The 24,230-nt window shown below is 43.2% G+C and overlaps 2 protein-coding genes across 2 annotated transcripts in view; one reads left to right on the top strand and one right to left on the bottom strand.

Moving 5' to 3' along the window:
• The window catches only part of Tktl1 (transketolase like 1), a 29,407-nt gene extending 11,132 nt beyond the window's left edge, over window positions 1–18,275 (bottom strand). The window contains exons 1-9 of the mRNA XM_090325835.1: window positions 18,080–18,275; window positions 15,391–15,508; window positions 12,396–12,493; window positions 10,583–10,774; window positions 10,377–10,504; window positions 9,290–9,346; window positions 8,574–8,767; window positions 5,844–6,008; window positions 699–855 (exon numbers count right to left, since the gene is read on the bottom strand). Coding sequence (XP_090181961.1) covers window positions 699–855; window positions 5,844–6,008; window positions 8,574–8,767; window positions 9,290–9,346; window positions 10,377–10,504; window positions 10,583–10,774; window positions 12,396–12,493; window positions 15,391–15,508; window positions 18,080–18,240 — 1,270 coding nt within the window. The 5' untranslated portion in view covers window positions 18,241–18,275. The remainder of the gene's footprint in view (window positions 1–698; window positions 856–5,843; window positions 6,009–8,573; window positions 8,768–9,289; window positions 9,347–10,376; window positions 10,505–10,582; window positions 10,775–12,395; window positions 12,494–15,390; window positions 15,509–18,079) is intronic.
• Window positions 1–24,230, top strand: part of Tex28 (testis expressed 28) — a 42,814-nt gene that overhangs the window by 11,064 nt on the left and 7,520 nt on the right. The window contains exon 2 of the mRNA XM_090325836.1: window positions 23,230–23,328. Within this exon, the coding sequence (XP_090181962.1) occupies window positions 23,230–23,328 (99 nt within the window). The remainder of the gene's footprint in view (window positions 1–23,229; window positions 23,329–24,230) is intronic.

Genomic DNA, 24,230 nt, shown 5'->3' with positions numbered 1-24,230 from the left:
TTATCTCCCTGTATAATTTTCCTTAGGGAGGGCATTGTACAAAATACAAAGGTAGTATGGTCACCCATCTTAGGCCCTGTCCATCTGAATTTTCCTTTCCCTCTGTCCATGCTGCGTCTAGTATGACCAAGCACAGATTTGGTTCTGTGCTGTCCCTATTCATATTTAGCATATGTCAAGACTCAAAAGAGACCTCAGAGCTGGGTGCAGTGCATCATGCCTGTAATCCTAGCTACTCAGGAGGCTGAGATCTGAGGATCAAGGTTCAAAGCCAGCCCAGGCACAAAATGACCTGAAACTCTTATCTCCAATTAACCTTTAGAAAACAGGAAGTGGGGCTTAGCTCAAGGGTAGGGTGGTAGCCTTGAGCAGAAGAGCTCAGGGACAGTGTCCAGGCCCAGGGGTAGGGTGGTAGCCTTGAGTTGAAGAGCTCAGGGACAGCACCCAGGCCAAGTTCAAGCCCCATGACCCCCCCCAAAAAAAGAGCCCTCAGGACAGATAATTATTTCTCAATAACCGAGAGTGAGTACTTTACAGTAACATCAAGAAATCTGTTCCAAAGATTTTCCAGAATATCTGAAGCATTTAAAACCTAATATAGCTTTTAAAAAGAAGTCCAGAATAGACAAAATTTAAGGAACAGGTTCACAGGTCTTTCTTAGCAGAAAAAGAATGTTAATAGCACACGGAATTCATACCAATGGACGCCCCACAGCGGGACCCAATAAGTTTGAGGTTGATTTGAGACATAGCTCCCTTGCGGATCTGATCATATGCTCGGGTCCAAAGGGAAGCAAAGGTATTAGCAAAAGGAATGGTCCGATTACGAATGGCACAGCCCAGGGCCACGTTCACCTGCAATGCAAAGAAAACAAATCAGAACACCCTTGGACCTTGTTCCTTTTCTTCTCCTACTTTTGCCAGCAGACTTCATGCCAACCCCTACTCTGCACACAATGGGACAGCTCTTGCAGTCATACTATGCCTCCCTCCCTGATCAGATAATGCCTTTAATTCTTGTCTCTGCCTCATCTTCCCTGTGTTCTGTGCGCAACAGTCCAGGGACCTGAACGTAGGGCACTGTCCCTGGGGATTTTTCTGGCTCAAAGCTAACACGCTACCACTTGAGCCACAACTGTACTTCTAGCTTTATGATGGTTAATTGGCATTCAGAGTCTACTGACTTTCCTGTCCAGGCTTGCGTTGAACTGCCGTCTTCAGATCACAGCCTCCTAAGTAGCTAGGATGACAGGCATAAGCCATTAGTACTCAGCTTTTCCTCTCTCTTCCCCCCCCTCTCTCTTTCTCTTTTGTGGGTCATGGGGCTTGAACTCAGCCTGGGCACTGTCCCTTTGCTCTTCAGCTCAAGGCTACCACCCTACCCTTGAGCCAAGCACACTTCCCATTTTCTAGAAGTTAATTGGAAATAAGCCTCAGGTCCTTTTGTGCCTGGGCTGGCTTTGAACCTTGATCCTCAGATCTCAGCTTCCTGAGTAGCTAGGATTACAGGCGTGAGCCACCATGCCTGGCTTTTAGCTTTTCATCTCTTGTTCTCATTGATTTATTCAATCTTATAATAATGTCATCCCCATTGAATCAGTTCTTCTCTTGAACTATCCTATAACCAAAACAACTAGGCAAATATCTTTTTTTTTTTGCCAGTCCTGGGCTTGAGCTCAGGGCCTGAGCACTGTCCTTGGACTTTCTCAAGGCTAGAGCTCTACCACTTGAGCCTCAGCACCACTTCCAGCTTTTTTCTATGTATACAGTACCGAGGATTCGAACCCGGGTCTTCATGCATGCTAGGCAAGCACTTTAACCACTAGGCCAAACTCCCGGTCCCTAGGCAAGTATCTTGTATCATCAATGTTCCATTCTGTCTTGTTCTTTATAGAAAGTATCCTGTATATGTGTGTGTGTGTGTGTGTATATATATATGTATGTATATGTGTGTGTGTCACACCTTCACAGAAAACTTCTGAAGAAGCTGGCTAGTCACTGTTCTTATTTTGTCATGTGTAATCTCTACAGCCTACTTCACCTAGGCTGTCATTCCCATTCCCATAAATGCTTTCGAAGCTGCCAAACGCAAGGTCTCTTGAGCTCATACAGCATCTCACTTGTCTTGTAAGTAGCATCTGGCACAAGCCAGGCCTGTTTTCTCAGGGCACATTCTGTTCTGTTTCGGCGATGTGACAAAAAATAGGAGTACAATGCGATGTCCCATTCCCTCACTGGATATGCTGGATCACGGACTTCTTGCTGATGGGATGGAAAACTAGAGGGACTGCTCCAAACTCTGGGCTTACTCTTCATTGGCTCTTTGGCTCTGTGAGGCTGAGGTTTCCACATGTCCAAGAGTAAGCAAGGACTTTCCAACAGTTATGCGACTGTGGATGGCTTCACAGTCAAGATCCTTGACTTTTCTTTTTCCAGAGGGTCATGAGGCTTGAACTCAAGGCCTTCATGCTATCCCTGAGTTTTATTTTTGCTCAAGGTTAGCTAGCACTCTACCACTTTGAGCCAGGGTACCACTTCTGGTTTTCTGATGGTAATTGGAGATAATGGTCTCATGCATGGACTTTCATGCCCGGGTTGACTTCAAACCATGATCCTCACATCTCAGCTGCCCGCATAGCTACCAGCACCCAACTTAAAAATCCTTGACATTTTCTTCTGGTACTGGGGCTTGAATTCAGAGCCTCATGCTGCCTTTTGGCTTTTCTGGCTCAGGGTTGGTTCCCTTCCACAGGAGCCACACCTCTAATTTCAGGTTTTTGTTGGTTAACTGGAGGTAACTCTCAGATTTTCCTGCCTGCCTGGCTTCAAACCACATCCCTCAGATCTCAGCCTCCTAAGTAGCTAGAATTTTAAGTATGAGCCACCAATATCGAACACTCAGGGATTCTTGGGCCTGCCCTGGATCTTTTTTCTTCTAGTATTTTTCCAGATGTAGTTGAGCTTTTTCCAGGTTCGTCTTAAGACTACAATCTCCCTGTCTTCATCTCTGGATTAGGTGAGATTACAGGCATTCAATCTCAGGTCAGGGTTTGATTTTTTTTCCAGTCCTGGGCCTTGAACTCAGGGCCTGAGCACTGTACTTGGCCTTCTAAGGCTAGAGCTTTACCACTTGAGCCACAGCACCACTTCTAGCTTTTTTTACATGCATGTGGTACCAAGGAATCAAATTCAGGTCTTTGTGCATGCTAGGAAAGCACTCTAACACTAGATCAAACTCCCGGCCCCTGATTTTTTTTTTTTGCCAGTCCTGGAGCTTGAACTCAGGGTCTGAGCATTGTCTTTTGACATATTTGCTCAAGGCTAATGCCCTACCACTTGAGCCACAGTACTACTTCCAGCTTTTTCTGTATATGTGGTACCTAGGAATTGAACCAAAGGGCTTTGAGCATGCTAGGCAAGCACTCTATCACTATGTTACACTCCCACTCCATAAATTTTGATTTTTTAATCAACTGGGTTCTACATTCATCTGCCATAGAAATGGCCCATTTCCTCCTTCCCACTGTCTCCTACGAATCCCCTGAAGCTCTAGAAGGCATATTTTCACTCCTCCTGCTATTATTATTTTTCTGCTACCAGGTTGTAAACTCAGGGATGGCTTTTTACTTGCTTGGTTTGTATGCTACCACTTGAGCTCTACCTCCAGCCCAGATTTTTGCTGGCTATTTTGGAGATGGAGTCTCATGGACTTTTCTGCCTGGGCTGACTTCAAACTGTTAATCTCTGAATCTCAGATTTCTGAGTATCTAGGGTTATAGGTGTGAGCTTTACCCATCTTTTGTGTGTGTGTAGGGGGGGGGCACATGGGGCTTGAATTCGACCTGGGTACTATCCCCAAGCTCTTCAGCTCAAAGCTACAGCTCTACCCCTGGGCCTGGGTGTTGTCCCTGAGCTCTTCAGCTCAAGGCTACTGCCCTATTCTTGAGCCAAGCCCCACTTCCCATTTTTAGAGGTTAATTGGAGCTAAGAGTCTCAGGTCCTTTTGTTCCAGGGCTGGCTTTGTACCTTAATCCTCATATCTCAGTCTCCTGAGTAGCTAGGATTACAGGTGTGAGCCACCCCACACGGCTTTACCCATCTTTTTTGGAGTTAATTGGAGATAACAATCTCATAGGACTTGCTGTCCTGGCTAGCTTTGAACCATGAACTTCAGACCTCGGCCTCCCTGAGTAGCTAGGATTGCAGGTGTTAGCCATGGGTATCTTGTCTGTCTCTCCCTCTCTCCTTGCCCCACCCTCAGGCCCTGGGGCTATCCCTAAGCTTTTTTGCTCAAGGCTAGCACTCCACCACTTAAAACTGCACTGCCACTTCTGGTTTTTTGTTTATAGAGTACTGAGGAATTGAACCCTGGGCTTCATGCATGCTAGGCAAGCACTCTACCACTAAGCTACATTCCCAGCCCAGCTTTATCCATTGTAATTTTGTAATGAGTGTCATTCTAGAATGACACAGTTACTGCTTGGCCAAAGACCAGCAAAGTTTTCCTCTGTCCTTTCACCCAACAAATCCTTCACATTGCAGGATCTTAATAACATAACATGTCCCTCAAAGCCCTTTTGTGATTTCCCAACAATCTTCATGGGAATCAGGGATGCTACACATGACTGGTAAAAACCCTATGATTTGGACTGTTGAGGCCTTTCTGAGACAATTTCCTTCTGTAGTCACCAGGGTTTGGCCATTCTGGTGTTCTGTAAACATCTCAGGCTTTCACCTCACAGCTAGAAAGACCCTCTGCTGGGAAAACCATCCTCTACATATCTGTCATCAGCTTGAATGTTCTTGCCAAAGAGGCTATCCTTAATCACCCTTAATCACACTCTTGTAGCCACCTCTTTAAACTATGACACTAAATATTCCCCCTACTGGGCCTCTGCTCTATTGCTTTTCTTCTGATTGTTAGAATATACCAACCAGGCACCAACTATGTGGTTGATGAGCACAGGAATCAATCAATCCAGTAAGCTTTCTGAAGGAAATGCCTGGCTATTGACAACTCTTCCCCACTGTCCCTGGACTTTTTCAAGCTGGTTTTCTGGTGGTTAATAAGATTAATGGGAGATAAGAGTCTCATGGTCGTTAGTGCCCATGCTGGATTTGAACCTTGATCCTTAGATCTCAGCCTCTTGTGTAGCTAGGAATACAGGCATAGGCCACTATGCCCGGTTTGCCCAGCATAATTCTTTCTAAGATGTAAATACTACTAAATACTCAAGTACACATGGTATTCACATGAGATCTATTACCTCATAGTTTTCTAGCTAGAAGAAAATCAGTAAGTTACTGAGGGCTGTTTTTGGTTTCTGTGATAAAACCAGCAGATGGGTATCTTCCTCTATGCTGGCATATGGCTTTGTTAACTCCTTTTTCTCTTAAGGGTGGTGCATGTACATGACAGCGTATGGAGCTAGTGACTAGAGTACAGAGAAGCAGAACAGCTTTACCCATTAACGCCAAACTACTAGCATTTTCAAAACTGTGGTTAGGATAACATTTGTACATATTTTCCAAGACCTATGTTCTAGTGTGGAAACAGAAACCATATTTATTTTTGCCAATCCTGGGCTTGAAGTCAGGGCCTGAGCACTGTCCTTGGACTTGGCTAGAGCTCTACCACTTGACCCATAGCATCACTTCTGGTATTCTCTGTTCATGTGGTACTGAGGAATTAAACCCGGGGCTTCATGTATGCTAGGCAAGCACTGTACCACTAGGCCATGCTCCTGCTACTTCTTAGTTTTTATAGAAACAGGGTATGTAGAGTAGTTCTACTCTATATGAATGACGAATGATGGTCAAGTGAGAAGACCTGAGAGACTCACCATGTTCTGTTCAGCAATAAAACACTCAATGACCTTCTCAGGATGTTCTTTCTTGAATATCTCAGAGAAGCTAGAGTTCTTGGTGTCACCATCGATGACAATGACTCTGTTGTTTGCATGGCCCAACTTAGCCAGAGCCAAACCACATGCTTTCCTAGTAGACATCTAGAAGAAAGTCAAACAATTAAGAAATGTCTTGGAAAGCACCTAGAAAGAAGGCTCTCTCTCATATAATTGTTATCTATGTTAATGAAGACTTGTGATCCATCAGTAATTTCCTTTAACATTGTTATCATGGGTTGTTAGCTAACCTTAAACACATACTTGACTCAATAATGGTCCATTTATTACATGGCTTATGTAGTGCCCAACTTTTTCTTGAATTGTGTTTTTAGTTCATACTTGTAACCCCTCACTTACCAAGCAGGAAAAACTCCATAACTCAACAGCGAGACTCCAAATATTTTGAATAAAGAGGTTTTTGATACATTGGTCTGCTTCCCTGTATATTCCAGAGAATAAGTTCAAAAATAGATCCATTCTTAGCCCTAGACACATAATGGCAGTCCTTTCATGTACATTGGACTTTTAAGCCACAAACCAAAGTTAGGAAGCAGGAAATCGTTCCACTAGGTACCAGTGACTCTCACCTATAATCCTCAGGAGCCTGAGATCTGAGGATCACAGTTGGAAGCCAGCCTGGGCAGACAGATCCAAGACTCTTATCTCTAACCAAAAAAAAAGCTAGAACTGGAGGAATAGCTTAAGTGGTAGAGAGCCAGCCTTGAGCAAAAAAGCCACGCAAAAGCACAAGACCCTGAGTATCAGCCCACAAACTAAAACCACATGTGCTAAAAAGGTAACATCTGATCAGTAAAAGATATTCAGGGGGTTGTGGGGGGGGAGGGAAATGGGTACCAAGACATGTGAAAGGGTATCAATGTACATGAATTAATGCACCTTCTATCTGGCAAATATCATGTAACCCTTTTACTAATTACAATAAAAAATGCAAAAAAAAGATATTCAGATCTAGCCGGGTGCCAGTGGCACAAGCCTATAATCCTACCTACTCAGCTGGCTGAGGTCTAAGGATTAAAGTTCAAAGCCAGCCCAGGCAGGAAAGGCAGTGAGACTCTTATCTCCAATTAACCACCAGAAAACCAGAAGTGGTTGTTGTAACTCAAAGTGGTAAACACTAGCCATAAGCTGAATAGCTGAAGAACAGCACTCAGGCCCAGAGTTCAATCCCCACAACCCCCCCCCACACAAATTCAATCCTACAGGGTTGGAGTTTGGCCTAGTGGTAGAGTGCTTGCCTAGCATTCATAAAGACCCAGATTCGATTCCTCAGTTCTGCATACATAGAAAAGACTGGAAGTGATGGTGTGGCTCAAGTTGTAGAGCTGTAGCCTTGAGAGTGCCCATGGACAGTGCTCAGGCCCTACGTTCAAGTCCTAGGACTGGCAAAAAATTTCAGTCTTAAACAAGCGTAAAAGCAGAGAAAACAGCTGCTGGGCACTGGTGTGTCCAACCAGTAATATTTCTCAGGAGGCTGAGATCTGAGGATTGTGGTTCGAAGCGAGCTTGGGCAGTGAAGTCTATGATACCTTCATCTCCAATTAGCAAGCGCAAGCAAAAACAAAAACAAAACAAAACAACAACAAAACCAGAAGTGGAGCTGTGGCTAAAGTAAGTGACAGATAGAATCCTAGTCTTGAGTGAAAAAGCTGAAGGGACAGAACCCAGACGCTGAGTTCAAGCCCCAGTACCAGTACAAATTAAATACATACCTATAAATCCAGCACTTAGGAGGCGCTAAGGAAGCACCTCGAGTTTTTTTTTAATAGTCTAAATTTTATTATCTCCAAGTCACAATGCTGATCACAAATGTGTACCCTTTTAAACAGTAACGAAAACAACAGACATGGTGAAATCCTTGCAGTGAAATCCTTGCAACTAAACACAGCGGACTGACAGAAACACCTGTCTGGGAGTTTGGGCATGCTGCCCACAAGCTTGAGGAAACATAGGAAGCACCTTGAGTTTTAGGTTTGATTTATACAGTGAGACTTTGTCCATTACAAAAAACTTTAGAAAGAGCCGGGCGCATTGGCTCATGCCTGTAATCCCAGCTACTCAGGAGGCTGAGATCTGAGGATCAAGTTCAAAGCCAGCTGGAGCACTACAAAGCCATGAGACTCTTCGATTAATCACTAGAAAACTAGAAGTGAGGCTGTGGCTCAAGGGTAGGGCGGTAGCCTTGAGCTGAAGAGCTCAGGGACAGCACCCAGGCCCAGAGTTCAAGTCCCATGACCCCCAAAAGAAAGAATAAATATTAAAGCTAGTGAAATATAATTAACTCTTCTTTTTTTGCCAGTCCTGGGCTTGAACTCAGGGCTTGAGCACTGTCCTTGGACTTTTCTCAAGGCCAGAGCTCTACCACTTGAGCCTCAGCACCACTTTCGACTTTTTCTATGTATGTGGTACTGAGGAATCGAACCCGGGTCTTGGTGCATACTAGGCAAGCACTCTACCACTAATCCAAACTCCCGGCCCTGATTAACTCTTCTTTACTGCTTATAATTATGTTAAACTAGATGTCACACTAGTAATTATCTTATCCATGGAGATACGTTTAAATGAAGACTACTATGTAGTAAGAGGGAAGAAAATCAGAGAACAAAGCAGGTCAATATATGTAACTTAATCATACACAATTTTACCTACCATGTCACCAATTTTGTAAACAGGTGGAGAGGTCATTTTTATTTCTCCAATAATGATTTTACGTGAGTCCTCAATAGGAGGTTCTGGTAAAAGACTCTTGTTGGTCTTTATTTGGCTCTCAATTAACTTAATAATTGCATCTGCTCTTTCTTTTGGCATTGGTTTTCCATACCAACTTTCTGCATCCTCAACATCTGTAACAAAATCCATTCATGCAAGTATTTAATGCATACTTAGTAAGTTATCTGAAAGACATCCTGATGGAAAGGATGTTAGTCTAGAATTCACAGGATTAAGAATTTGACTCAGTTCAGTTGGGCACTGGTGGCTCACACGTGAAATCCTAGCTACTCAGGAGGCTGAGATCTGAGGATCTCGGTTCAATGCTAACTCGGGCACTAAAGTCCATGTGATTCTTATCTCTAATTAACCTCTAGAAAACTAGAAGTGGCACTGTGGCTCAAGCACTAGCCTTGAGCTGAAGAGCTCAGAGAGAGTGCCCAGGCCCTAACTTCAAGCACCACAAACAACAACAAAAGAAAGTATGTGACTGAGTTCCGGGGATGGTACTGTAGTCACAAAACCCTGGTTTGGCTATAATCCCAAAGGAGGGGAAGCCCACATGGGAAGGATCTAGCTAGGTTCAAGGCTATCCCAGGTTAAAGGTTAAAGAGAACATTTTCTCAATGAACAAGCTGGGCAGTGGAAGCACATACCTGTAATCCCAGGTGCATGGGAGGCATAGGTGGGAGAATCATAGTCTGGGGCCAGCCCTAGGCAAAAATATGACATCTTATCCAGCAAGTAAGTAAAGCAAAAGGAGCTAGAAGGGGTAGATCAAGATCTAGATAAAGCACAGTCCAAGGAAGGAAGGAGAAAGGAAAGGGAAAAGACAAAGGAAGATAAAGGAAGGAAGGGAAAAGTAGAGGAGGGTGGGAGGAAGAACCGTTTGAACACAGGGCTTGTGGCTTCTGATGGGGCCACTGGCCTGAATGCTGGTAAATGGGCAGGGAATAGTAAGGGAGGCAAGGATGGAGAGGCAGTTATACAGACAGCCGAGAGAGGAGTTTGGGAGTTTCAGGTTGAAGTTTTGAGAACCATGAAAGGTTTTGGGGGAGTTAATAATCAGATATGTTGTAGAAAAGACCACTGTAGACACTGGCTTGGAGGCAAATGAGCAATAAACTCGTCAAAAAGCCACTGATATTCAGGGAGGAGGATGAGGGAAGTAGAGATGGGATGGAAAGAAAGCATCTGAGATACACTTAGGGATTAGACATGTATGGGAGGCATATGTGGGAGAGGTGGTGGCAAGGACAGTATCTTGGGGAGAGGCATATAACAGTTACACTCTTAAATTCTTTAAAAAAAAAACATGTATCTCGCTCTAGATACTAAAATTGCTATAAGTAATACACTGAAATGAGTAATTGCAGTTGACATCCTTGAAATGTGCAAAGATCTATCCTTTGGGATGCCTTCCTTCCCCAGCTGCAATACTTAACTAGTCCCATTTTGCTTGCAGATGCTCTAGATCTAGGCATGTGTACATTCATGTGCACCCTGTTCATACGTACAGCATTTTTTCTGACTGTGCGAATATGGACAGCATTCTTTGTCCTCTCTGACAAAACTGTTCTCTTAGTGACTCCCTCACATAAGTATAAACTCACTGTATACCTGCTGGACATTTGGTATTCCCCTCCTCCTATTGTTATTTACTGAGGGCAATGTTCACTCTCTGCCTCTTCTACTATGGCGACGAAGGTTTTAAATCCTCACAAGCAGAAAGGAAATACTTACTTGGCATGCCCCGGCCCTTGAATGTCTTGGCAACCACAGCAGTGGGCCTGCCCTTCACCTTAGCTGCCTTCCAAAATACCCGGCATAGTGCTTCCACATCACGGCCATCCACCACGTAAGTATTCCACCTATCAACAGGAGGACAAGGTTATAAGGAAGAAGGAGGATGGGACACAAAGAAGATAAAGCAAGAAGACAACCGTTACCCAAAAGCTTCACAGCGCTTCTGATAGGTCTCTATGCAGTGCTCAACAGGCAAGATGCTACCATGTCCCAGGCGGTTCACATCAAAGATCAGCACGAGATTATCCAGACTGTAGTGGGTAGCAAAGGCCAATGCCTCCCAGACAGAGCCTTCTGAGGACTCACCATCTCCCAGGAGGCAGAACACTCGGTAGCTGGAATAAGAAAGGATTAAGACCCTCCTGGGACTCAATTGTGCCACACAAATGCATCTCAGGCAAAGAACAACAACAACAACAACAACAAACAGATTGGTTGCTAAGACTATTTTCCTCAGCAACCATGCTCAAACTCAGCAGCCAAGAAAATTAACATTTAGAAGCCTGGACCTCAAGAAGCTGGGAGTCCATGGCTCACACCTGTAAATCCTAGCTACTCAAGAGGCTGAGATCTAAGGATTGCATTTCAAAGACAGCTCAGGCAGAAAAGTTCAACTAAGTAGTAAAAATATCTGATTGCAAGTAGGAGGACCCAAGTGATGAGAGAGAAAGGAAGCAAGCTGCGTGAGCATATGAGGCCCTGAGTTCAAGCCCTGGTAATGAAAGAAGAGAGCCCCGAGCCTCATGACAAGAGCTTCACCTTTGGCTAGCCTTCTCATTCTAGCTGTTAGACTGTGTTAAGCTCATGCTACTTCCAATAAGCAATTAAGACAGGAATGGAAAAGAAGCAGCTACCTGAAATCTAAACAACTATCACATAAACATTTTCTTGGTAAATTCCATTTGAAGCAGTGTTACCTATTTCTGATCTTACAATTTATTTACAGTTCTACCAATCAAAAAAATAAAAACATTCTACCTCAAAAACATGTGCTGTTGTAAATAGTAAGTTCCTCGGCAGCACAGACAATGGAAATCATTTTTACTAGCAAAACAAATTCTAACCTCATCAAAATGCTGTAAGTTGGAAAAATTATTAAACCCAGAATTAGAACAGGCAAATAATTAAGTGAAAATTTTCATCAGACATGTGGAAATTGCTGTTCAAGGGACTGGTCCTTTAGGGCTTGTCTCTACTTCAAGGAGACCCCAAAGGAGAAGTACCCATCCTGGAGAAACTGGGCCTAAGGGCTGTGGACTCAAGCCTTGGAAAAGCAGCAGAGGGGAGCAGGGACTTCTGAGGCTCAACTCACTGTGGTTGTGTTTCCACACCACCAGCAGCTGAGTACAAGACACAAAAGGAAAAGACCAATCTTCTTGTCATTACGGGAAACCAACTTGGAAAAAGGTGTTGGTGTAGAGAAGTCCAATGCAAAGGTAAATATGTAAATGTACTCATTCTATAGTGAAGTTCAAGAGAGATAGAGATCAGGAAGCTGTCTGTCTCTGCCTCCCACTTGTACCAGTACTGGGGCTTGAACTCCAGGGCCTTGCACTTTCCCATGGCTTTTTGTTCAAGACTGGTACTCTACCACTTGAGCTACACCTCCATTTTCCATTTTCTGGCTGGTTAACTGAAGACTAAAGTCTCACAGACTTTGTGCCCTGGCTGGCTTTGACTTTCAGTCTTTAAATTTTAGCCTGAGTAGCTAAAACCACAGGTACATGCCATCAACATCCAGCAGGTAGCTGTTGCTCTTAAAAAAAACAAATACAAAAACAGCAGTCACCATTTAGAGCATCATCAAGCATGCTAAAAATTTCCAAAAATGTGATTTCTTTATGGCCTCAATGCTTGGTAACCTGAATTTTCAAGATCATCACTGTTTTTTTTTTCAAACTAAGGCTTTATGTCAAAGGGTGGGGTAGGACAGTGAAATAGATCTTAGTGTCTTACCTTGCCCGGTCAAAGTACTTGCCAGTATATGCCATCCCGCATGCAGCTCCAAGTCCTTGCCCAAACCATCCCATTGCCACATCAATAAATGACAGCCTCTGTAAACAATTAGGGACCCAATAAAAAGCTTCAGAACATCAGTCTCAGGCAGATTTCGGGTGCTTACTGCAGGCTGCTCTACTCTTATCCTATGCACACAGAATGAATGGTAGTGTCTCATCTTAAAGTCTCCTCCCACCCCACTTGGTACATTTATTTTCTTTTTCCTTTCCTTTCCCTTTTCCTTTCCTCCCCCACTCTCTTTTGCCAGTCCTGGGCCTTGAACTCAGGGCCTGAGCACTATCCTTGAGCTTTTTTAAGGCTTCAGCTCTACCACATGAGCTACAGCATCACTTCTGGCTTTTTTCTATGTATGTGGGACTGAGGACTCAAACCTGGGTTTTTGTGCATATTAGGCAAGTACTCTACCATGAGGCCAAACTCCTGGCCCTCTTTTTTCTTGTTTTCTATAGTTTACCCTTTTTTTGATTGTATTTTATTGTCAGGGTGATTTATAGATGTGTTACAGTTATATTCATCAATTAGTGGGTACATTACTTCTTCAACATTGATACTCCTCCCTTCCCATGTTTTTACCAGTTTCCCTCCCCTGACTAAATTCTTCTTTTCCACATTCACGTGTACTGTAAGTCCTACATCAGTATTATAACTTCACCATACATTCAGCCTGAGCTGGAAACAAAGATGACAAAGGAAGATTTTCACTGTCGATGTCCAAGGGAAACCAGAATTCAGTGTGGTTAGGGTACTTGGAACTTTCTGAGCATAGAGAAAGCAGAGCAAACATGCTAAAAAAGACTTTCCCCCAGCTATGCAAAAAATCTGACATTGAATCTTCTGGAGAACCTATGTTCTCAAATAGAAACCAGAAACATAGTTTCTGGTAAAGTTCTTGGGTTGTGAAACTCTAGTCAACTGAGATCTTAGAAGTGGTCATCTAGAAGTGTTGATACTAAAAACAAATAACTTTCTAGCCCCACTTTGTCTTGCTTCTGCTAATATTCCATTAATAAGTCCCTTTGATGATAATGCAGCCCTTCAAGGGAGGCAAGGCCTGCTGAAATGTTCAGGCAGAAGATACCCTGCTCTTGAGCTTCCTAGCATACTGAATTTGTTAAAAAAATAGCTTCTATTGTCACTACCTTAGCCTGGTCCTTATCTGTCATTGCATGGTCTCCTCCCTGGCCACCCTGATCACACTGAATCCATTTTCAACTCAGCCACCAGAGGGGGTCTGTTAAAATTTAAGCAAACTTAGCATATTTCTGTTGGTTAAGATCTTCCAACAGCCTGTCAACAGAGTTCAACTTGAGCCAGTCTAGGCACTCCAACCTCCATCATCTCCTACTTGTCTTCCCAGTGCTCTGAATGCTACAGCCATTTTATTTGTGATAGTCTTAGGAATTGAACTCAGGGCCTAGGCGTTGTCTCTGAGCTCCTGGACTCAAAACTAGTCTTCTACCATTTATGCTACAGTTCTACTTCTGTCTTCCTGGTAGTTAATTGAAGATAATGAGTCTCATGGATTTTCCTGCGCCAGCTGGCTTTGAACTGTGATCCTCAGATCTAGGATTACGAGTATAAGCCACTAGTGACTGTTTTTTGGTTTGGTTTTGTTTTTGAGATGGAGGTATCAGTATATGGGCCAGCTGGTCTTGAACTCCTCTAATACGCTAGCCTTACAGGCATGCATCCCCATGCCTGGCTTACTCTGGTTTTACTGCTGCCCATTGAATATGATGGGTATATGTTTGCCTCAGGGCCTTAGCACTTGCAGCTCCTGCTACATAAAAGCTTACATCTACACGGAAGCACAGTGTACTGTCTCATCTGTTCCAAATTGCTGCCCAGTACCAGCACCATCATCAAGGTCTTTGTGGACCATTATCTCTTTCAACTAGTGTTTCTGTCGTCTTCCAAATTACACGGCTGCAGAATGCTCAGCCACAATAGGTATATGCTATGGACTTGTTTCTTGGTTTGTTTCTTGTCTGTTTCTCTCCTCTGTTCATGAGCTTCAGTCAAGCAAAGATTAGTGCACATCCACTACTACAGCAGATAAATTAATTGTAGTTATTCTCAGATCTTCTTCCCTGGACTCTTCAGTCCTTCTTTGATATTCTCTACATGCTCTGTACCTGGAAAGCCTCCCTTTCAGTTTTGCTTTTCTAGTAAAACTGAAGTTTCTTCTGACTAGGTCTTCTCTATGGCTCCTACCTTGCTCCTGCAATAAGCTCTGGTTCCCCATTGCCTTGCAGGCCTTTGGGGCCGAGGTCTTACAATATCATCTCTCTAAAGCCAATGTTGAACTTGGGCTTAATACTCACATAAATCTATGTCCTCCTGATCGAGAAGGTGCACTTTCTTTCACAAGGCTTTATTTTAGGGTGCTATGGAGACAAGAGCCTTTGTAAAATGTGTGGGATGTCAGGAAGATGGCTGGTGTGCCACAAGGGCCCCCAAAATGGATTCCTTTCTTTTTTCCCCCTCAGTAATTCTTATGAATAACTCAGAGGAGCTGCATATAGGGTGATAGAGGAATCCAAAAAGGCAGATATCTTATCTTTGTTCCAGTATATTTCAAGAAGTTCACACAGGTCGAATGCCAGTGGCTCATGCCTGTAATCATAGATGAAGACTGAAACCAGCCTGGGCAGAAAAGTCCCCGTGAGACTCTTATTTCCAATTAACCACTCAAAAACTGGAAGTGGTGCTGTGGCTCAAGTAGGAGATTGCTACCCTTGAGCACAAAGAGGCTCAGGGACAGTACCCAGGCCAAGTTCAAGCCCCACAACTGACAAAATAAGTTCACACAAAGGTCTTTTTTTGGTTATTTTCCAGACAGACTTAGCTGGAGAAAATGAAAGCATTGATAAAACTAAAATAAATCCTGGGTGAGAGAACGAACAGAGTCAGGGTTCCCCCATTAATTTACCTTTGAAAGGATGAATCGGTCGTTGTTTGGGTTCTCTGTGTCTGAGGGTTTATATTTCATGGTATGGAAGAACAGCACAGACATGATCTCGGCAGCACTGCTACATGATATGGGGTGGCTAAAAAGAACACATGAAACAAGTTTTTTTTTTCCACAAGCATATGACTCCCAAGGAACACAAGTATTCCAGTGCTACCTATGGTCTTCTCAGACCAGATACAGATATAGCAATGTCCTTTCTACTGAACTGGAAGAATCAAGTCAAGTTTGAGGGTTGCAGAGCTACTGCCTCCGAAGCATAAATTTCTGAAGGCCACTTAGAAGCTCAAAAATGTCACAATCTTTCTTGTATGTACTCAGATGCTCCCTTGTATCAGAGAGGTACCATACACTTGAGGAAAAGTTCATCTTGTAATTCTCACTTGAGTACTCTTTCACTTGTGTGATTTTTATTTCTTGTATATTCACATGATAAGGAAACTTCAGTTCATTATTTAATCATAAATACCATGTATGTTCCATTCTTCCACCTAAAATGAATCCATTTGGAAAGTGAATGGTGAAAAACAGAAATCTTTCATTCCTAGAAAGTAGCCTATATGCAAGACCAGTTAGTTCTTAACTAAATGAGTGGGAGGGTACAGGACAGAGGAAAAGAGTATTTATAGAAAATATTTATAGGGTCTGGAAGCATGGCCTAGTGGTAGAGTGCTTGCCTAGCATGCAAGAAGCCCTGGGTTTGATTCCTCAGTACCACATAAACAGAAAAAGCCATCAGTGATGCTGTGGCTCAAGTGGTAGAACTCTAGCCTTGGAAAAGCCCAAGGACAGTGCCCAGTCTCTGAGTTCAAGCCCCAGGACTGGCAAAAACAACAACAAAAGAAACTATAAAGTATCAGAGAGTTAATATCTAGAACATATGAGAAACTCAAAAAACCCAAACAAAAGCATTATCACCAAAAACAAAAAAAGAGGGACTGTTACTACCAATTCCATAAAAGTTAAAACTACTGCAAACTGCATGCCTGCAAACCAGTTAAGCAAAAGAACCGGCTAACTACGAACAGAAAACCTAAAAAAATCAAGTTACCACTAGAAAGGCAGACATAGAATTTTCCTGTGTGCCAGTACTAGGGAATTGAAAATGCTTTTACTCTCCCTTGGCTTTTTCAAGATCAAGGCTGGTGACTACTTGGGTCACAGCTCCACTTATAGGTTTTTGGTGATTAATTGTACATAAGAGTCTTAAAGACTTTCTGCTTAGGCTGGCTTTGAATCATAGTCATCAGAACTCAGCTTCTAAAATAGCTAGGATTACAGGATATAGGCATGAGCTAATACATATAACTTAAGGACACTGGAACAATAATTAAAAAAAAAACAAGGGGCCTGGAGTGTTCCTTAGTGGTACAGAGTACTTCTTTAGCATGCATGAAGTCCTGGGTTCAATTTCTCCATATTATAGGAGTTGTGACACAAGTGGTTAGAGTGCTAGTCTTGAAAAATATTAGGGACACTGCTCAGGCCATAAGTTCAAGCCTGGCACACAAATACGCACACACACACACACACACAAAACCTCCCAAGAAGCTGGGTTCTGAGGCACATGTCTTAGTTTCAACTATTTCAGAGAAACGTTAGTAGTACTGATCAAAGAAGGTAGGGGTACAGCCTGAGGTCCACTAGAACAAATGTGGAAGCCTCCATTTTATTTGCCAGTCCTGTGGTTTCAACTCAGGGCCTGGGCACTGTCCTTGTGCTTTGTCAAGGCCAGCACTCTATCTCTGAGCCACAGCACCACTTTCAGCTTTTTCTGTATATGTGGTACTGAGAAATTGAACCCAGGGCTTTGTGCATGCTAGGTGAGCACTGTACCACTAGGCCAGGCTTCCAGCCAGAAAAGGAATCTTTAAGGGCTGAGCTGTGGCATAAGTGGTAAGGTACTTTCCAAAGTCAAGTGTAAGGCTTAGTTTGAGTTAAACAGAAAGGAATGGGGTGGAGAATCTGGAAAAACAACAAAAGCAAAAAACAAACAGAAAAACAACAACAAAAACCTCAGACAAGCATTCTGTACTAATATTGGTGCAAAAAAGTGTCAAGAAAATACTTGGTGCATGTGTGTTGGTATAGGGGCTTGAACACAGGGCCTGAGCACTGCCCCTGATATTTTTGTTGAAGGCTAGTGCTCTACCACTTTGAGCCACAGCTCCATTTCTGGTAATTAACTGGAGATAAGAGGCTTAGGACTTTCTTACCCTGGGTGGCTTGAACTGTGATCCTCAAATATCGGTCCCCTGAATAGCTGTGATTAGAGGCATGAAGTACTGGCACTCAGATCAAAATATTAAACTGACTCATCCTCGGGCCTTTGGAATACTTTATACAAGAAAAATTGGTCTGTGCCAGAGCTGAAATGCTAACTGTCGCCTGCCCATTCAAGAGGGTTAAGAAAAAAAAACAAACAATGAGGTCTGTTGCCTTCATAACTCACGACATGGGAGGCACGCAGACTCTCGATGGCTAGCAGGGCCTCTATGGACCCCGACGGCCAGAAACGGTGCCTTGACGGACTCTGACGCCCAGTAATGGCTTAATGGCCCATCCCGGTGACCATCCCCCACTGCCTTCTGACTAACTTCTACTCCGTCCGAAAAACAGCACGATGCGGCCTTCAATGCCGGGTCCTTACCCAGAGCTCGAAGCACATGTGGCCTTGATGAAATGAATGCGCAGGCGATTGGCCATGTCCCGCAACACCTGCACGGTCATCTCATCAGGCCTGGACTCTATGTCGTCAATCACATCCTCAAAGATCTCAAGAATCTCCGGGCTCGCCTCAGAATCCGACATGATGGCGTCCAACTGCTCGCGACCTCACGGGTCAAATATGGCGGGGTGTCTTTGTAAGACGCCGGTGCCTAAGTCCCGCCCCTTCCGCTGGAGATTACTCCGCGTGCGCGTCTGCTCGCAAGTCTGTGTCCTCGCCACACTGCTATTGCCTGCACGTCCCCATGTTGGGCTTAATCAGCACCTCGCAGATATCCCTCCGCCTCCCAGCTACATCCGGCAAAAAATCCGCTTCCACTACCACACTGAGATGCCTCCGCTGCATGCCCACATCCGGCAACCTCTGAACTAGCCCTTTCCTCTGCCTCCGCTGTAAACCTATATCCGGGAAATGCCCACCTCAACCACTGCCTCTGCTGCATGCCTACATCCGGAAAGCGTCACATGCCTCGGCTTCCCCTACATGTGTATATCCGCCGGTAGATGTGCTTCTCAACTACCTCAGACCATATTATATAAGTGGAAAGACAGGTATCGCAAGTACTGCAAGTCGATCGCTCCGCCAGAGTCTGCCTTGCTGCTGCACACTGGTATCTCTGCATTTATGATTTTATTGATTTTTCGGGCATTCGTCACTGGTACATTCAACCGTATATAGACAAATTCGATTTCTTTATACCTTTTTTTGAGCTATTAATTCCAAAGGGATTCCCTGTGCACGAAGAGGTAGGGTATTTTTAGGGGGCAAAAAAGTTTTTTTTTGTAACTAGATGGTGATGGTATCTAGAAAAGTTGTAGATGTGAAAGGGAAATCACACTTTGTGACTGGTGATATGGATATACACAATTTACCACCACAATACAAAGTACATTCGGACTTTTTTCTTTTGTTGTTGTTTTAGGGCAAGGTCTAACTATGCAGCTCAGGTTGGCTTTTTTTTTTTTGGCCAGTCCTGGGCTTGAGCTCAGGGCCTGAGCACTGTCCTTGGACTTTCTCAAGGCTAGAGCTCTACCACTTGAGCCTCAGCACCACTTCCGGCTTTTTTATATGCATGTGGTACCGAGGAATCGAACCTGGGTCTTCATGCATGCTAGGCAAGCACTCTACCACTAGGCCAAACTCCCGGTCCTCAGGTTGGCTTTTACCTCAAGATTCTCCCTGCTTCAGCCAGGACTCATCAGGATCAACACACTCTGAAACTTCACAGTTGGCTACTTCTCACCCACATCAACTCACTTTCAGTCATGTTTATGACTAAGTTTTCTCATGGCAGCTCTAGACTGTGACACCATGGCACTTCTGAGCCATTTTCTTTTTGAGAATGTTCTGTATAGCTGGGGCACCTGCTGAGATAGCATTACCCCCATGTCAGCCTGTTATTTCACCAGGAAGCTCACTGCAGTAAGCTCCCTCTAATTGCAGAATGGGCAGTTTCTGTCTGAAATGGATTCCAGGCTATTCTTCTCTCTAAAGACTCAAACAACTCTTCCCGTTGTCTTTGAGACAGTCCTCTCTGAATCACCATAAATCCCACTGGTATACCCAAGTCCAAATAATTACAACTTCTTAGCTCAGAAATGCTGAAATAGTGCATAAAAACCCTAAAATGTCACCTAAATACCATTAGGCTACTACATTCTTGCTCGGTTAACTAGTGTATATATTTAACATTTTGCTACATGCTGCTTGGTGATCCAATCACTCTTCAAGCTTTTTTTTTTTTGCCAGTCCTGGGTTGAGCTCAGAGCCTGAGCACTGTTCTTGGGCTTTCTCAAGGCTAGAGCTCTACCACTTGAGCCTCAGCACCATTTCCAGCTTTTTTCTATGTATGTGGTACCGAGGAACCGAACCCTGGTCTTTGTGCATGCTAGGCAAGCACTTTACCACTAGGCCAAACTCCCAACCTCTTCAAGCTTCAAAATCCTCTACTTGGAGAATACATGAGTCCTTATTTCCCTACATCGCCATCATTTTCTTTCTTTTTTTTTTTTTGCCAGTCCTGGGCTTGAGCTCAAGGCCTGAGCACTGTCCTTGGACTTTCTCAAGACTCTACCACTTGAGCCTCAGCACCACGTCTCGCTTTTTTTTTCTATATATGTGGTACCGAGGAATCGAACCCGGGTCTTCGTGCATGCTAGGCAAGCACTTTAACCACTAGGCCAAACTCCCGGCCTTTCTTTCTTTTTTTTGGTCAGTAGTAGGGCTTAAACTCTAGGCTTGGCACTGTCCCTGACCTCTTCAGCTCAAGGCTACCACTCTACCAGTTGAGCCACAATGGCACTTCCAATTTTCTAGTGGTTAACTTCAGATAGTATTCTCTCAGGCTTTCCTGCCCAGGCTTGTTCTGAACTATGATCCTCAAATCTCACCCTCCTGAGTAACTAGGATTACAGGTGTGAGCCATCAGTGCCTGACTTTTTTCTTTTTAATTTTTAATATTCTAATGCATGAGAAAATAATATTCAGTTGATGCATTGATTTATAAATACTTGACCACCTTGCTGTAGTTGTACACTTTTTAGAATATAATTTATTACTATTATTATTATTAAGGTGCTGTGCAGAGAGGTTGCCATTTAGCAATTCAGGTAATGAGTACATTTCTTTTTTTGGACAATGTCATCCCTTCCTTGACTTTCCCTAAGTCCCCTTGCCGACCCTGCCTACAAGTTACACAAGACATTTTCCACATTGTGTGTGTGCTTCTCCTGGGTCTTCAACTCAGGACCTGGGCTTTTGTGTGTGTTCAAGGATAGTGCTCTATCAGTTTCACCACAGCATCATTTTTTGTAGTTTATTGGAGATAAAAGTCTCATGGACTTCCATGTCTACGATACCTTTGAACTGTAATCCTCAGAACTCAGCTTCCTGACTAGCTAGAATTACAAGCATACACCACTGATAACTGTCTAGTTGGGCATTTTTTCAGCATAGATTGTTTTTTTTTAAACTTTCTCCTCTTTGGGAGTGGTGTGGGGAGGGCAATGGGAAAAGAAACATGAGAAGGGGTATCAATAATGTACCTACTACCTGGTGTATGTAACTAACCCCTCTATACATTACCCCAACAATAAAAAATAAAAAAATAAAAAACTTTCTCCCTTTAATAAATGTTAGTATTTGTTTCTTTTTGTGGGTCATGGGACTTGAACTCTCCCTGGGCACTGTCCCCTACCCCTAGGCCTACTCATTGTCCCTAAGCTCTTCAGCTCAAGGCTACTGCCCTATGCTTGAACCAAGCCCCACTTCCCATTTTCTAGAGGTTAATTGGAGATAAGAGTCTCAGGTCCTTTTGTGCCCGGGCTGGCTTTGAACCTTGATCCTCAGATCTCAGCCTCCTGAGTAACTAGGATTACAGGTGCGAGCCACCGGCATTGATATAATGCTAATCCTTTTATTCTCTCCAGTTCTGGGGCTTGAACTCAAGGCCTGGGCACCATCTATAATCTTTCGCAATGCTAGCACTCCACCAACTTGAACCATAGTACCACTTCTGGCTTTTTCTATGTAGGTGGTACCGAAGAACCAAACCCAGGGCTTCGTGTATGCTAGGCAAGCATTACACCAGTAGATCACACTCCTGACCCTAAATGCTAATCCTTTAATGCAAATTTCTTTCAAAAAGTTTCATTGTTATTATAAACTTATATAGATGAGGGTCACAAATTACATAAGTCAGGTAAAAAGTACATTTCTTTTAGATACCCCTTCCCTTTATCCTAGTTTTTCCCGCCCACCCCCACCCACAAGTTGTATAGTTCATTTTCAATATACTGTCTAGTGAGTACTAATGCTTTATTTGTTCACACTTTATCTCTCCATTTCATAACCACATTTTTATTCTCCAAATTTACAACTTTCTGTTAAGAAATTGTTTAGTTTAGCTAAGGGCATGGATCAATTGTAGAACAATTATATAGCAAGGACCAGGCCCTAGGTCAAACTCTATCACTGTAAAAGCTTTCACTTTTTCAAAGGTGTATATGAGCATTGTATTTTTCTTTATGGAGTAATGGTTCTTGAAATTTGAGCCTCAAACAAGTAATGTTGGCAAGTTAATGCTGAGCCATTCCTCTAGCCCTATATTTCACTGATTATATTTTTTTTGCCAGTCCTGGGACTTGAGTTCAGGGCCTGAGCACTGTCCTTGGGCTTTCTCAAGGCTAGAACTCTACCACTTGAGCCACAGCACCGCGTCTTTTCTATGTATGTGGTACTGAGGAATTGAACCTGGGCCTTTATGCATGCTAGGCAAGCACTCTACCACTCACAGCCCCAACACTTGATTATTTTGTGTGTTCCAATATTAGGGTTTGAACTCAGGGATTGGGTGCTATCTCTTAGCTTTTTAGCTCAAATCTAGTACTCTACCTTTTTTTTTGCCAGTCCTGGGCTTGAGCTCAGGGCCTGAGCACTGTCACTGTCCTTGGACTTTCTCAAGGCTAGAGCTCTACCACTTGAGCCTCAGCAGCACTTCCGGCTTTTTTCTATGTATGTGGTACCGAGGAATCAAACCCGGGTCTTTGCGCATGCTAGGCAAGCACTCTACCACTAGGCCAAACTCCCGGCCCCAGTACTCTACCTTTTAAGCTACAGTTGTTCTTACAGCTTTTTAGGGTAATTAGTTGGAGACAAGAGTCTCATAGACCTACCTGCCCAAGCTAGCTTTGATCTGTAACACTCAGATCTCTGAGTAGCTAGTATTGCAGTCATAAGCCATTGGCACATGTCTTCACTGGTTAGAATGTGTGTGCACATGTGTGTCCACATGTGTGTGTAGAGGAGACAAGATATTTATGTTCTCTCAGTAGAGTACAGGTGTGTTGTCTTGGATCTCATCCCCAGCACTACATAAAAGAGAGGAAAGAAAAAGGACAAGAAAAGATTCTATAGTTGCTGGCATGGGTAACTTGGATATATAATTGTTGGTTGAGACTAATTTTCCCTCAGAATTTCCAAGATATATTATTTCATCATCAGCTAGTTGCCCAGGCTGTTGCTGAACAATCTGAGATATCCTGACTTCTGACTCTTTGTTTTCTCTCCAACAGTTTTCCTTTCTGCCTATTGAAGATACTAGTGAACTGGATTCAGGATTCCATTGATGTCATTCAGAAGTCATTTTTCAATCTACAAGTCATGGTCCTAAAGGTAATCAGCTTTTATCCTCTGATAGATTTTGATAATTTTTTGTTTAAGTATGAATTGAGTTCTGTTTTTCTTGCCCAGGATTCATTATACTTCTTGGTTTTGCTTTTATTCGTTCTGGAAAGTTGTTAGGGAATAAGTTTCTTCAAATATTGTCACTGATTTGTTCTGTCTGGCATGGTGATAATATTTTGGCAAAATTTTCTCATAGTTCTCTATTGATACTTTTCAATTTTTTCAGCTCTATGTTGCACTCTGTATACTTTATTAGCTCCATTTACAGTTTACCAATACTTTGTACACTTACATCAAATTTTCTGTTAAGTCAACCTATTGAGCATTTAGAAACTTTTTGAAGATTGTGAAATTACACATTCACACATAAAACAGGATGTTGGTAGCTTAAGGCTACAATCCTAGCTACTCAGTGGACTACGATCTGAGGACTGCGGTTCAGAGCGAGCCCAGGTAGGAAAGTCCATGAGACTTTCATCTCTAGTTAACCACAAAAATGTCATCTTTTAGAGAAAAGGCCAAGTGAGAGTTTGATGCTCTGACTTCAAGCCCCATTACCAGCCAAATAAGAGAAAGAAAATGGTAGAACAACACATTGTGCGTGCACACTCACGCTGGACCTGTGGTTTTTTTTTTTCCCTCTCAATGCTAGTACTCCCCAATTGAGACATAGCTCCATGCTACTACCCAGTGCTTTTTTCCCATAAGGGATATACCAGTTTCCTCTTCCAGCACTAGTGATTGAGCATTTCTGTCATTACTAACGTTTAGTCTGAGTTCTGCCTATCTTCTGGTTCTGCTAGTGGCATCACACTGTGCTTTCTAAATTAATGTATAATTTACAGATAATAATATACACAGAACAAAGCTCTCTGCTACAGTATAATAA

Source organism: Megascapheus bottae, chromosome X (assembly GCF_031878675.1).
Source record: "Megascapheus bottae isolate mThoBot1 chromosome X, mThoBot2.hap1, whole genome shotgun sequence".
Lineage (NCBI taxonomy): Eukaryota > Metazoa > Chordata > Mammalia > Rodentia > Geomyidae > Megascapheus > Megascapheus bottae.
This window is presented reverse-complemented; position numbering and strand designations above follow the sequence as displayed.